This window comes from Vombatus ursinus, unplaced genomic scaffold, assembly GCF_900497805.2.
Source record: "Vombatus ursinus unplaced genomic scaffold, bare-nosed wombat genome assembly UNPS02014768.1, whole genome shotgun sequence".
NCBI lineage: Eukaryota > Metazoa > Chordata > Mammalia > Diprotodontia > Vombatidae > Vombatus > Vombatus ursinus.
The window spans coordinates 36,641,706-36,657,204 of NW_020954546.1; the positions used below are offsets into that span (position 1 = coordinate 36,641,706).

The 15,499-nt window shown below is 44.9% G+C and overlaps 2 protein-coding genes across 2 annotated transcripts; one reads left to right on the plus strand and one right to left on the minus strand.

Moving 5' to 3' along the window:
• Positions 1-83: 83 nt before the first annotated feature.
• Positions 84-1,060, plus strand: LOC114043013 (histone H3-like). The gene has a single exon (XM_027861829.1). The coding sequence runs from the start codon at positions 131-133 to the stop codon at positions 674-676; it is 546 nt and encodes a 181-aa protein (XP_027717630.1). The 5' UTR covers positions 84-130; the 3' UTR covers positions 677-1,060.
• Positions 1,061-1,148: 88 nt separating this feature from the next.
• On the minus strand, positions 1,149-2,093 carry LOC114043011 (histone H1.4-like). The gene has a single exon (XM_027861828.1). It carries the CDS (start codon positions 2,053-2,055, stop codon positions 1,396-1,398), a length of 660 nt encoding a protein of 219 aa, XP_027717629.1. The 5' UTR covers positions 2,056-2,093; the 3' UTR covers positions 1,149-1,395.
• Between the last annotated feature and the right edge of the window lie 13,406 nt (positions 2,094-15,499).

Sequence of the window (15,499 nt, forward strand, 5' to 3'; positions counted from 1 at the left end):
GGGGGGGGGGGGGGGGGGGGGGGGGGGGGGGGGGGGGGGGGGCGGGGCGGGGCGTCTGAGAGCTGGCAAACCGGAAAGCGCCTGGAACGCCCAATGGCAAGGCACTGTTGTTGGTTTGCGTCGCCAGCCAATGCAGGCTCAGCGCGGGACTTTCAAACTCCTTCAGCCCAATCAGGGTGCTTCTGCGTCTATAAAGGCTACCGGCTGGCGTGCAGTTCTCAGTCGTGTTCCAGCACAGGAGAAGCTTAGTTCTTCCTCGCTCGCAATGGCCCGTACCAAGCAGACCGCCCGTAAGTCCACCGGTGGCAAAGCGCCCCGCAAGCAGCTGGCTACCAAGGCTGCCCGCAAGAGCGCCCCGGCCACTGGCGGCGTGAAGAAGCCTCACCGCTACCGGCCTGGCACCGTGGCTCTCCGGGAGATCCGGCGCTACCAGAAATCCACGGAGCTGCTGATCCGCAAGCTGCCGTTCCAGCGCCTGGTGCGCGAAATCGCTCAGGACTTCAAGACGGACCTGCGCTTCCAGAGCTCGGCCGTCATGGCTCTGCAGGAGGCTAGCGAGGCATACTTGGTGGGGCTGTTCGAAGACACGAACCTGTGCGCCATCCACGCCAAGAGAGTGACCATCATGCCCAAGGACATTCAGCTGGCCCGCCGCATCCGCGGTGAGAGGGCGTAAGGCGCTGCTTTCCCCTCGTGGAAGGTCCACACCCCAAAGGCTCTTTTCAGAGCCACCCACGTTCTCACGAGAGTAGCTGTGACCGCCCCGGTTTCCTTTTGCTTGGCATGGGACTTTCCCGTGTTCCTGGCTTCGATGTCCATAAAGTACATGTTTTCTGCTTTCTCTCTGGCCCGGCCCAGAAGGAGCAACAGCAAAATCAGTAGGGCGGGGCACCCCAACCCCATTCCCCTTCCCTTCCCCCCTGCTAGAAAGAAAAATCCGAGCTACAATACAAGTATGGGGGGTAACGGGACTTGAAAGAGCAACGAACTTCCTCCCCCCCTCCCCCCATCATTTAGGCATTCATTCATATGAGAGGAGCAAGCAAATAAATCAGTACGTATGGAGTAAGTAGTATATTATTAGCCTAGGCTAGGGGCGGTCCGAGAGGGGGGAAAAAGATGGAAACGGGGGGGGGGTGAGTGGAAGAATCCTTTCCCCATTTGTTTTATATATTAATTATTTAGTTTTGAAGAAAGGGGAAGGGGGGGGGGTGTTAGTGTTCGGGTTTTTCCTGATTTGGGTATTCCGCCTTACATCAACGGACATGGCGATTTTAGAAACACTACTAATTTCTATAGGGGACTTGTGTGTTCGTAGGCTCAGCTCTTTTTCTGAGGTGAGTGGGTGGCTCTGAAAAGAGCCTTTGGGTGTGTCAAGTTTCGAGGGCTCGAGCTCTACTTCTTGGCCGCTGCCTTCTTGCTTTTGGCGGCTTTGGGCTTAGCCGCCTTGGGCTTGGTCACCTTCTTGGCCTTGGCCGCCTTGGGCTTAGCCGGGCTCTTGGCCACCTTCTTGGGCTTGGCTGCCTTGGCCTTCTTCGGGCTCTTGGCCGCTTTCTTGGCGGCCGCCGGCTTCTTGGCTTTCTTCGGGCTCTTCTTCCCGCTCTTCTTGGCGCCCGCGGCCCCCGTCGCCTTCTTGGGCTTCTTGGAAGCGCCCGCGGCCTTCTTGGTCTTGGCCGACGCCGGCTTCTTGGCCTTAGCCTTGGTGTCGGCCGTCGGGGCCTTCTTGTTCAGCTTGAAGGAGCCCGAGGCTCCGGTGCCCTTAGTCTGCACCAGGGTGCCCTTGCTCACCAGGCTTTTGAGCCCCAGCTTGATGCGGCTGTTGTTCTTGTCCACGTCGTAGCCCGCGGCCGCCAGCGCCTTCTTCAGGGCTGCCAGGGACACGCCATTCCGCTCCTTGGAGGCGCTCACGGCTTTCGTGATCAGCTCCGACACCGGCGGACCCGCGGCCTTGCGCCGCGCTCCCCCGGCGGCCGAGGCCCTCTTGCCCTTCTTCTTGGCCGGGGTCTTCTCTGCAGGGGCCGGGGCGGCGGGAGCGGCGGGTGCCGTCTCGGACATGGCAGCGAAGGGACGATACAGCAGCAACAGCAAGAAGTCACTAGAGGACGCCGCGGACTCGCGAATAAGCGAGCTCCGAGCTGACCCACTTATATATAGGTAAGGGCTGCCCTGTGATTGGTGCGCCGTCCCAGCCCTCCTCGCCCGTGAGCAAGGAAAATGGCTCCGCTCACTTCTCGGGCTCTGCTGGGTAGGAGCGCAAAAAAAACAGAAAATGGAGAATGGGGAAGGGAGGGGCCACCCGGCGCGGGGGCGTGGGGCGGGGGAGGGGAGAAGCGGAGACCTGGAGGGCGGGAGCCAGAGAGGGAAAATCCTGCCGGGGGAAACGCGACCCGGGCAACCACCCCCAGGGAGTCCAGCCCGAAAGGGAGAAGACCCTGCTGACAGACCCAGAGGCTTTTTGCTTTGCTGCTTTGCTGGTTTGTTGGTGAGGGGCGACCGTCGGTCCCTTCCTCAGAGCTCAACCACGCCAACCGAGCCAACAGTTCCTGGGCTGGGTGCATTTTTTTGAATTCACTGATAACTGAACGCAGCTGCTACGACCGATTTTCCCGAAAGTAGCCTAAGATGAGCTGAGCAGGATGAGCTCTGGCGCTGCCCCGTGGGGGCGGGGGGCCGCGCAGCTGTTGCTAAACTCGATTTATGTAGGAACTGTTGAGCAGGCACAGCAAAGGCCCCCAACAGCCCCTGGATTTCGGAGGAGGAGCTCTAGTCTAGAGAGGCGGCTTTGGAAAAGTGGCCACTTCAAGCATAAATTAGATGACCTGCAGATTTCCTTCCAACTTTGACTTTGTGAAGTTCTTCGGCAGAGGGGAGGAGGGGAGGCTTTCTGGAGGGCTTCGGTCTGGACAGCACTATGGCGGTGCGAGGGCAAGGGAGGCACCGAGCAGGGATCTCCGTGGTCGCTCCCCCCCAAAGCTGTAATTTCTAGAGTGGCCAAGTCTCTCTTCCTTCTTCCTCCTTCCCTTTTGGTAATCGTTTCGTGAGGGAAAGGGGAGGGCATCGAAGGCTTGAGCAGGACCGGAAAGTCGGGACAGCAAAAGGCGCCAGGGTTAAGGAGATCAGTTAAGGCGAGTCAGAGCAGCCCATAAGAGACTGAAGGAGACCTACTTTCTTCAAGTCCGTGGCGGCATCCCTAAACAGAGGTGCCTGGACCGATGCAGAGTGCTTTGAAGCCCCCCCCCACACACACACCTATACCCCACCCCATGGAATTGGAGCCTCAGTTCCAAGGGAATTTCAAGAGTGGATTACATATGCGGGGATCTGGTGGCCAGGGGCACAACTTACATGCCCCATTTACAGGGTCTAGAAAAACGTGAATCATTGACTCCCCATTTTCATGCATACATGTTGGTTATGGAGATTATCGAGTAAGGAGGAGCACCAGACACATTAACCACGAACTTGGGGTGGGGGGCAGGAAAGATTGCACGGCCTGTTTAGCTTCTTCTTTTGAGCTGCCTTAGTGCCAATAAAATCCTTGAAAGCACTTGGATGAATGAAAGGGGGAGAGATATGAAGCTTCATATCGGCACCCGCAAAGTCGGGAGGAATATGAAACGTTCCACTCTGACGTGCCTGTTCTAAGCAGTTCTGAAGAGCCTCATTAGTCTACAACCCTTTACAGTAGGTTCCCTGGATCTCCATTCACAAGTATCACACAGTAGGTTCCAGATAACCCTTTCATTTTCAAAGCTTCAGAGCAAAGGAAATGGCAGAAACCTAATTTGTCCCCCAACCTAATTCATGGCTGAATGGAAAGAACCACACTAGACGTCCCTCAATGTCCTGACACCAGCAACGTCTGGAACGTAGGTTGCTCTGCTTCCTTCACTAAAACAAATAGATCATGTTTCTCTAAGGGATTCTTTTAAACCTGGCACCCAAAAAAAAATGCACTGAACCCTTTGTTTTCATGCATTAAAAATTCAAAAGCTGAAGAAAAATAAGGATGCATCACAATAATTATAGCATAGCATTCACTCTGTAAGTCGGGTGTGGGCTTCTTGAGGACAAGAATGGATGAATGCATTCTGTGAGAGAGAAAGGGGAGAAGTGGAGGAGAGATAAAGGGGACCTGTATATCTGTCTATAGTGATGGGGACCACTAAGACCTGTGGGAGGAGGTATTTCTTCTCTTTGCCCAAGTCACCCCAGTCCCTCCCACCTCCCGGGCCGCCTATTTTCCCTAAGTGGTACTACGAGGTGCTGAGATTTAGGAACTCCAGGGAAAGTCAAAATCAGAGGTCGGGAGCATGGAAGGGAAAGACTTGTCCCAGAGACCCTTCTTCCTCCCTTCATAAGAGCCTCGATTATACCTGCCTGCTCTCCCAGACCTTCCACCAGGACCTCCAGCACCCTGGATCCTGCCCATCCAGCCTTTCTCCACGCCACTTTGTGGAAGAGCTGCCTCACCCACTCTTGTACTCCTCCAAATAGATCTGAGAAATAATAGGGCAAACTGGCTGAACTATCTCCTAGGATCTCTCACCTTCCTCCCCCCTCCCCCCAGATACAGCGGCCAGACTGCTGACCCCCACGGGTAAAGGTTAGAAAGGCCACACCGGGGGTCACATGGACTTCATCTCCTGGGGCCTTATGTATCAAAGAGAACTGGGAAGGGATGGAGGGCTTCTAAAGACAGCAACTCCTATACTCTGGCAAACCTGGAGCAACAAAGTGGCGACCGTTGCAACAAGAACCTTTGAAGCTTTGCTTTGTAACAAGTATGGCACCAACCTCCTTTGCACAGGCACCATCCAAGGGCTACAGAGCGTTAGGGGCCAGGTCGGGACAGGAATAAGCAAAGCCACATTCAAACTCACATTGGCTTTTCCACCAACAAATCACAAACATCCATAGCCTCTTAGTAACCAGTGTTGTCCAGACCAGGCAAACTAAATCCTTTTAGATCTTTATATCTTGTATGTTTATGAAACACAGCCCCTGTGAGATTGTGTGTGTATACATGTGTGTTTGTCAGACAGAAAGGAAAAGTATATTGCCTAGGGTCCGTGGTGGAGTGGGGAGAGGGACAGGCCTGCCCAGCCCCCTCATGTTCCCAGAAAGTCCCCCCCCCCCCCCCCCCCCACCCCCTTTCCTCTCGGCTAAAACCTTAGTAAGGTGTCCAATCTCCTCATCCTGAATCCCCATCGCCCCACTGATGACTCCTTTGTCTCTCCCTGACCGGGTGCCAACTTACTGAGAGGGATCCCAGTGTTCTGGTTCCAGTGCTGGGCTGGGAGCCAGGAAGTTCTGGGAAGCCATTCCACTGTAGCTGCTTACTAGCTGTGTGACCTTGGTCAAGTCTCTTGACCTCTTTTCCTTCCCTCTAAAATGAAGGGCTTGCTCTCCCTGACCTCTGAGGTCTCCTCCAGCTCTAAATCTATCCTTGCCCCTTCTTGTGAGGACCCTGGTGGCCAAAGATTCATCTCAACTCTGCTCTTGAGAAGACAACGGCTCCATAGACTGCAGAACTAGAGGGGAGAGACTGCCCCCAGAGCACAAGGCCTCCCTACACACAGGCCCAGGACTCGGTGCCCTGGAAAGAGCCCTCTGCATTCCCGAAGCCCTCTGGGGATCAGGCGCTGAGGTGGAAAGGACCACCTGGAAGCTGGAGGAGGATCTGCAGAGAAGAGCAGCATTAGCAGCAAGGCTCAGAGCCACAGGGAGACATTTGCCTTGGGAGTTCAGGCTGGTCACCTCTCTAGGGAGCCCAGTGTTTTCCCCCTTGCAGGGAAGACTGTCTGCACAAGCCCAGGGCAAGGCCGAGGCCCACTGGAAAGGAAAGTCATTGCCCTGACTGATGACAAATGGACCTGATTACACTTCTTTTACCTTCTGAGAGATGGGAGTTGGGGGTTGGGTGACAGGGAGAGGGGCTCAGTTTCAACAAAGTCTCTTCTAGTCAGTGTTTGCTTAGGCCATTCACAGGCTGATAGAGCATTAGCCCAGCACTGTCAGCAAGACCTGAGTCCAAATCTAACCTCAGACACTCCCTGGCTCTGTGACCCTGGACATGTCACTTAAACCTCACTGTAAAATAAGGTCTTACCTTGTTTATACCTCTTAAGGTTTGTGTGTGTGTGTGTGTGTGTGTGTGTGTGTGTGTGTGTGTGTGTGAGAGAGAGAGAGAGAGAGAGAGAGAGAATTGGGTGTATTAGCACAGTGCTTGGTACTTAGTAGGTATTAGATAAATCCTCATTCCCTCATTCCCCAGCCCCCTGTTCTCAGCCTTCCCCATTTGCTTGCATGGTAATTGGGACTCTCTTTCCTTTCCTTTCATGTTTTGTTATTGTTGTTGTTGTTTTTCTGGTGGAAAATACTAGAAACTAGAACAAATTCTGATGTTTCTAGATGAATTCCTGGGTAAAGTCATAGGAGAAAAAAGAAAGATTTTAGAGAGAAGCCCATTCTATCTTTGGATCACACTAATTATTTAATATTTTATTGATTTGACACCAGAGTCTTTCCCCTTTGGATGCCCCCCCCCCCCCCACCCCCGAACTTTCCCTTAGAACAAACATAAAGATTGAAGCACAAACAATAGACACTAAAAAAATAGACAATATATGCCACATTCTGCATCTATAATTGCCTGGTCTCCACTGAGTGGACTGTGGTAGGAATGAAGATTCATTATCACTTCTCCAGACCGGAAAGGTTATTGATACAATTCACCAGTCTTATGACCTTTTAGTCTTGTTTTGGGTTGACACTATTTTATTTCTTATGTATGTTGTCAACTTGCTTTTTGTAATTCCTTCTGTATTAATTCCTACAAGTCTTCCAGGGCTGCTCACAATTTCTCATACCCATCATTTCTTGCATTATACACACACACACACACACACACACACACACACGTGTATGTATAATACACATACACACTATACATGAATATAATTGCATTTACAGCCGCATACCCACTTTATTTCCTTTTTTTTTTTTTTGCTACCACAAAGTGCAACTATGCATATTTGGGCATATATTGGATGGGTCCAATGTGCTCTCTTTCAACCTTTGTATATATGTCCAGGAATGGGATTGTCAGGTCAAAAGGTATGAAAGGTTTAGACCTTTTCTTATATCATTCCCAAATGTTCTTCAAAGTTGGCCAATGCATTAATCCACCAACATCATGCCATTGTACCAATTTGTCCTCTTCTCTGACAGTGACTCTGGTCATCCTCTCTGAGACTTCTCATATGGTTCATAGTGACAGAGTTGTTTAACCTCTCATGTCTCTTTTATTTGTGACTTACAGCCATCTTTCCTATCTTTTTTTTTTTTGGATAGCTTGACATTCTTCTTTTGGAAACTGATTCTTCATTTCCTCTGATCACTTACCTACTCAGGAATGACTTTTGGTCTTACAGATTTTGTCAATTCTCTATGTATCCCAGATATCAAACTCTTACTCAGAATATATGAAGCAAATTTTTCCCCCTCTACTTAACCATTTCCCTTCTTGTGCTAGCTGATTTGATTTTGTTTGGACACAAGCCTTTTAATTTTATGTAATTCAAATCATCTCTTTTGTCTTTTATAATCTCCTCTCTACTTTGTCTTGTCAAGGACTTCCCCACTCCCACCCATGATGGTGCAAAGTACCTTCACACTTTCTCCCTTATTTTTTAAAAATGAAGTGATTTTTCTTTAGAAGTCAACCATCCATATGGGCTGTGTTATGGTATGTCATATGAGTTGCTGATCCAAACTCAACTTTTGTTTAACAGTTTCCCCTCAGTTCTTGTCTAATGGGGAAGCCTTCCTCCTGTTTTTTTTTTTTTTGTTTGTTTGGTTTTTGTATTTCTGTTTATCAACTACTGAAGTGCTGTGCTGTATTACTTTTGTTCTTTGCTTGTCTTCTCTTTTCCTCTGATTTACTTTTCCATGTTTTTGAACAAAGCCAAGTAATTGAGATGACTGCTTTGAAATAAAGTTTGAGATCTAGTTATAGGTTCATTCTTCCTTTTTTTTTTAAATAATGATTCCTCTCAAGGATCTAGACTTTTTATACCCCAAATATATTTTATAACTATTTTATCTGGTTTTCTCAAGTATTCTTCCTTGGCATTTTTACTGGTATAACACAAAATCTGTAAATTAATTTAGGTGGTATAGTTGTTTTCATTAGAATAGCATGGGCTAACTGTGAACAATAAATATTTTCCAATTTTTCAGTTTTCCTTTATATCCCTTGAAACAAACAAACATTTTGATACTTGTATTTTTACAAGTCCTGAGTTAGTAGATTATTTTGAATGGAACTTCTCTTTTCAGCAATTTTTATTTTTATTTTTGTTAGTTCTGTGTAAGAATGCTGGTGAGTTTTGCATATTTAGAAGCTTGTAACTTTAATGAAAATATTAATCAGCTATCTTATTTTTTCACTGATTCTCTGGATTTTTCTAAGTTAACCATCATTTGGTCTGCAAATGGGCAAATGTTCATATCTTACATTCCTTTTCTGGACTAGTTGTTCTAGCTAGCATTTTTGGAACTGTATCAAATAGCAGTAGAGACCAGAAGTGAATAGGTCTAATTGTTAGGAAGATTTTCCTGACACCAACCCTACATTTCCTCTTCGCAACTTCTTTCTACCCATTGCTGCTAGTTTTTCCCTCTGTGGGGCAATGCTGAACAGTCTACCCCTTCTTCTTGGTGATAATCCTTCAACCGTTGAAAGATATTATTATGTTTTCCCCAACTCATCCCAGTCTTTTCTTCTCCAGGCTAATTACGCCCTATTCCTTCAACGGATGTGCATAAGGTATGAATCATCAGGCCGATTGCCTTACTCTGGAAAATGATCAATGTCTTTCTTAAGAATTGGAAACCTAGGACTGAATATGATACTAGAAGCTACTTACTCCAAACCTCTCACGTTACAAATGAGGATTCTGAGGCCCAGGGAATTTGCCTAAAGTCACACAGAAAGTAAGCAGTACAGGGGGAATTTGAACTCAGAACCTCTGACTCCAAAGCCAGGCTTATCTCCATTATCCTACAGCTGGCTTTCTATCTCACTGCGTAGAAGCCAGACAGCTCAGAACCTGCTTCATAGTTAGGGAAAGTAGACATTTTTCTTTAAAAGGGCTTCCAGAAAGCCCACTGTTTTACCCACTCCTACCTAAATGTTCCTCTATCCAATTCCTGACATGTCTCATAAGACACAAATTCTTTTGTTTTAAGGGGCAGAGGATTATACTGCAAATCACCTAGGCAGAGGGAAAATCATGGAGTTTCAAACCAGAAGGGACTTTGGTGACAAGATAGCCCATTTTGGGGATCAGGTGCAGTTCCAAGGTAAGGGACTTGTCCAAAATCATAGGGCAGAGTCAGGGCTCAGATCTGGATCTGCCAGCTTTTGATTCATTTTTATATCACAGCTGCCTCATGGACATTTTGCTTCTCCATGAAATGTTCTTTTCCTGTTACTTAGACCTGGTTTCTGATTTTAAAAGAATCCTGGGAAGTATTCATGGACACCTAGACAGTTTGTGGTATCCAGTTTCAGGTTGGTGGTACGTGTATGAATCTTTCACTCAACCCTCTGGCCGTCTGCTTTTCTTGATTTGAATGAGATAATCTTTAAGGATTCTTCCAACTTTAAATCCTGTGATCATCACCAGCTGTAACATACATATGACACAGAGGGATATATTTCTCTATGAGCATTCAATCCAAGTTTTCAATTTTCAGTTATGACCCAGGAAAGGGATTTATGGTTCACAGAATAGCTCACATCTCGTAACTTTTTTACAGTTTACAATTAAGTGCTATCCTTCCATACAGGTGTGTGAAGTAGGCAGTCCACTTTACAGATAAGGAAACTTGAGATATAAGAGGTGTGGAAGACTACCAAACTACCCACTGGGTCTGTCAACAGGGGATTCTTTTTTCAGTGATACATCGTACTAAATGTCCTCTGAGGATTCCTACAACTCTGAGATTCTGTAACTCTGGAAGTCATCTGCTGAACATTGTCCAGAGTTCACTCCCCTATGCCACCCTGCTAATACTATGTCACGTGACCTCAGGCCCCAGCAACTTCCTGCTTCACCAACCTGAAGGAAAGACTTCCCTTCCTGACTGTGAATTTCAGCCAAACTGTTCTGGCTCCCAGGACAATTGCATTCTTTATTAGCCAACTGAAAAGCTTTGCTTCTGTTGGAGGATTTCTATTCCCCAGGAGGAGCAGGTGGAAAGGTTATTTAGGGCACTTCTCCAGTCATGTAATCTCTATACTCAGGTGGCAACTCCTGCTGAGTAATGTCATACATGTCTGGGAATCTTTGTAGACTATTGCCTGGGAACATTGGCCTAATGTGCTCTACTTGCCAATTAGCCAAAAATGTTACACATCATCTGAAAGGGTATTGAGCATAATGTGAAAAATGTTACCATCTCCTTATACAAATCCATACCACTTACCTGCTCTACAAAATTCCCCTGCCCTATGGCAGCCCAGAGGAGAGCAACTGAAATCATCTAGGTCATGACAGCATTGTCTCATGAGAAAAGACACTGGAACAGCTGCTAGCTCTCTCTCTCTCTCTGTTTCTTCTTCCCCCCTCCCCCTTTCTTTTTCTCTCTGTGTCTCTCTCTATGTCTCTGTCTCTCCTGTCCCTCTCTGTGTTGAGGAGGGGAGTGATTATGTATGGAGAGAATGGAAGAAAGAAAAAGTGTTGGATTTGCACTCTGTGGACCTTGGGGGCAAATTCCAGCTTTGCTACTCACTATCCATTTTACCGTGTCCAAATCACTTAACTGTTCTGAGCCTCAGTTTCCTTATCTATGAAATTAGGGCCTTGGACTAGAGAGGCTCTAAGGTCCCTCTAACTCTATGATATTATGATCTCATGGCTGGACATCAGGATTCCAGGGTAGAGAGACAAAGGCCAAGAGAACATGGGAACAAAGTCAATGTAATAGAAATAGGCTCCTTGAGACCAAGTATTTTGTTAGCTTTTAATTTTTATACCCCTAGTGCCTGAGTAAAATGTAAATGTTTCAACAAACATTTATGGAGTTCCTCTCATGTGCAAAGCATAGCTAAAAAATGTTTGATTGAATTGAAAAATCATAGACCAGCTGGATAATTTGGTCACTCGCTTGTTCACCTAACCACAGTACACTAAAGTGGAAGGATTGGTGTCATTCCTAGACTTCTTAAAGGGACAGCTTTAGGACAAGAAATACTTTACACAGCTGATTGGAAGAGATGGCACAGGATAAAGACCAAAACTAGATGAAACCATGGTATAAAGACTATTTATTTGTGGCCATATTCTTTATTGCATTTTAGTCCTCAATGGCTGGCACCTTGTCTCATTCAGCTATTCAATCCAACCCAAATTTGATCCACTTCCAGCTCTAAATCTGTGTATGATCTATGACTTCATGAATGAAGATTTATTAAGTGTCCCATGTGTGCAAGGCACTGGCTGCAGACAAAATGGAAAACGGTCCCCAACCTTTTTGGGGAGGATGCAATAGATAAACACTCAAGTCTCTAGGAGGGGAGATTTTCAGGGATGGTCCTTCCAAAAGCAGAGTCATAGAATCTAAGTGTACCTACTATCTTTTCACTTCAGACCTCACATGTTTGTAGGTGATAATACCTGCCCATTCACCTCCCTGATTTTGTCCTCCAATTTTCTTCTCGCCCAATAGCAAACTTTCATGGATAGATTCAATATTTATTCCAATCAGTACTATGAGAAAGGGTATCTGCAAAAAGCTCTTCACTGGATTTCTTCAGTAACTGATACTTGTTGCTGGATCAAGCATTACAAACACTAACTTCCCTTTTCTTTGTTACTAACTCAGCCATATATCTAAATATCAGATATATGTGTCTATAGGAAAACTTTTAGTGTTATCACGAAACAAAACTTTAATTTAACAATAGCATTGTTCCAGCTATGGACTTTGTTGTTGTTGAGTCTTATTCAATTTTTCATGACCCCATTTGGAGTTTTCTTGGTAAAGATCCTTCTCCAGCTCATTTTACAATGAGGAAGTGGAGGCAAACAGGGTTAAGTGACTTGCCCAAGGTCACATAGTTAGTCAGTGTCTGAGGCCAGATTTGAACTCAGGAAGAGGAGTCTTCCTGACTCTAGGCCTGGCACTCTATCTGCTACACCACCTGGCTGCCTTAGGTATGATCTATAAAATGCTTAATGTCTTATTTTGATGTAACTTGAGGGATATGAATGAAAGACAGGCACTTCAGGTCATTTCAACCTTGACACTATATTCAAAGAAATATACTTTGAGTTGAAGAAACAAATATCAGAATGTCACCAGCCCCGTCCTCCAGGAGTTTACCAGAGGAGGAATAAGACAGATGCAAAGTAGCAATTCCAGCTCTATAACTATGTAATATAATCACTATGATCAATAATTTTAAATGTTTGATATAATTCACTTGTAAAACTGTCTGGTCCTGGTGCCTTTTTTCTTAGGAAGCTCACTTATGACCTGTTCAATTTATCTTTCCAATATAGGTCTATTTAGATAGTGAGGTATAAAATGGATAATTTTGGATACATTAAATTAAAAAGGTTTTATACAAATAAAACTAATGTATCAGAAGGAAAGAAGAAAACTGGGAAAAAATTTATAGACAATTTCTTAGATAAAGGTCTCATATCTCAAATATATAAAGAACTCTGTTGTATCCATAAGAATTTGAGTCATTTCCCAATTGACAAATGGTCAAAGGATATGAACAGGCAGTTTTTTTAATGAGGAATTTTAATTTTAATTTTAATGAAGAAATCAAAATTATAATCATATGAAAATATGCTCTAAATCATTATTGATTAGATTGATTAGAGAAAGGCAAATTAAAGGCAAATTAAAACAACCTTGAGATATCATTTTACACCTATCAGATTGGCTAAAATGTTGGAAGGGGAAAGTGACAAACGTTGGAGGGGATGTGGAAAAATTGGGACAGTAATTCACACTTAGTAGAACTGTGAATTAATCTAACCATTTTGGAGAGCAACCTGAAATTATGCCCATCAAAATTTATCAAAATTTACCTTCCTTTGGGCAGAACACCCTCAGGTAATGGGAGGAGAGAAGAGGAGAAGAGAGGAGAGGAGAGGAAAGGAGAGGAGAGAGGAAGAGGAGCTGAGTTGCTCAACTGGAACTGGCCAGTGGGGTCCCCATCCAGGCAGCTCAGACTACGCACAGGTTGTGGTTTGTCCTTTGTTCTCGAAGAGGACCATAACATCAGGGAGATGAAGACATGACTTGCAAATGACTTTGATTTGAGTGAGGAAGGGCTGTACAAGGTCATCAGCCTCACTTTCTCCTCCAGAGCTATCTGGGTCCAGTGGCCACATGTTGATCAGGATGACTGGATGCCCAGGATGCAGTGGGAGACCTTGACCTTTTTAAGCTAAGGTCTTTTGAAGTTTTCACTTTGAGTGAGGCAACACCCATTCAGTGAATAGGCCCAAAGAGTTATTAAACTGCCTATACCCTTTGATCCAGTCATACCACTACTAGATCTGTTTCCCAAGATGGTTAGGGACAAAGGAAAAGAATCTATATGTTCTAAGATATTTATAGCAGATCTCTTTGTGTTGGCAAAGAACTGGAAATTGCAGGGATGCCCATTGGGGAATGGCTTGAACAAGTTGTGGCATATGATTGTGATGGAATACTATTGTGCTATAAGCAATGATGAACTTGATGGTCTTAGAAAAACATGTATAGACTTGCACGAAATAAAGTATGAAGTGAACAAAACCAAGAGAACATTATATACACTAACAGCAATATTGTTTGTTTTTGTTTTTGTTTTTTTGGGGGGGGGGGGCCAGGCAATGGTGTTAAGTGACTTGCCCAGGGTCACACAACTAGTAAATGTTATGTGTCTGGGGCCAGATTTGAACTCAGGTCCTCCTGAGTCTAGGGCCAGTGCTCTATCCAAGCAATACTGTTTTAAGAACAATTTTGAGCAACAAAGTCATTTTGGCTATTATAAATACCCAAATTAACTACAAAGAACATATGAAGGAAGATACTATCTGCTTCTAGAGAAAGAAGTAATAAATATAAGTATGTATAGAATGGGTTTACATATGTAGAGATATGTGTGTATGCACATATACACACACACATATTTGTGTCTAATGGTGACCATCTCTAGGGTGGGGGTGGAGGGAGGGAAGAAAAAAAGTTGCATGATAATTTTATTATATATTTAAAAGAAACAGCAAGTTGTACATAATAGGCTTTTCAGTTTCATATGCAATCTACTTTTCTATTATGTTATGGAAATGCTCGTTTTATTTCTTAAGTTCAGAATAAAAAAAAAAGACAAAGCAAAACCAAAGATTTCAAGGCCCACTGTTCAAGGCATAGTATAAAAAGACCAACTGAAATGTTGTTCCTGTCCTAAATTTACATTTTACTCAGGGAGGATATAACATGTATATTTATAAGATTCTAGTTGGGAAGATATTCAAGTATAATCCTTCAAGAAGCATAGTTACAGAATCTCAGTGTTAATATCTCTGCATTTCATTCTGGCCCCCAAACATCTGCTCAAGTGGTTTTTCTTAAGCACAGTACTTATCACGTCTTACTCCACTCCAGTGGAGCGGTTCCTGTTATATCTAGTGGTTCCTATTATCTCCAAGATAGAATTCCCCTTTTTAATATAATAGTAATAGCGATCATTTATATAGTGCTTTAAGGTTTACAAAGTGCTTTGCAAATAATGTCTCATTTAATCCTCACAACAACCTGGGACATAGGTGATTTGGGGCATTTAAAATTCTGTATTATAAGGCCCCTTCCTAGCTTTCTAGTCTTCTTTAACACTAGTCCCCTTCTGCCACAACGGTCTACTTGATGTTTTTTACACATAACATTCCATCTCCCAACTCCACATTTTTGTACTGGCTGTCCCCCATACCTGGAATGCTTTCTCTCTTCATCTCTGCCTCTTAGAATTCTTACTAACTGTTTGATAAATGCATGTTGATTGGTTAAAAAAAAAAAGTGAACTTAAGGATGATCTAGGCTCATCATCACTTAAATCATATCTCACAGACAACTGCCTTATTCACCTACTTGAAGGCTGGCTCTGTTCAAAGAGATATTTCTTAATGGAACCCTATGTAGGGGGAAAAAACCAAACAAACCCATTGGAGTCTAGTGGACAGATCATCAAGTTTGCTATCAGGAAGGAAGATTTGGGTTCTAAATCTTGCTTCTGACTTGTATTTTCTGTGTGACCACACATAAGTCACTAAACCATTCTGAGGCTCTAGAGTACCAGACCTAGGGTCAGGAACACTAATCTTCCTGAGTTCAAATCCAGCTTCAGAGACTTACTAGCTGTGTGACCCTGGGCAAGTAACTTAACCCCATTTGCAACTCACTCAATTTCCTCATCTGTAAAACA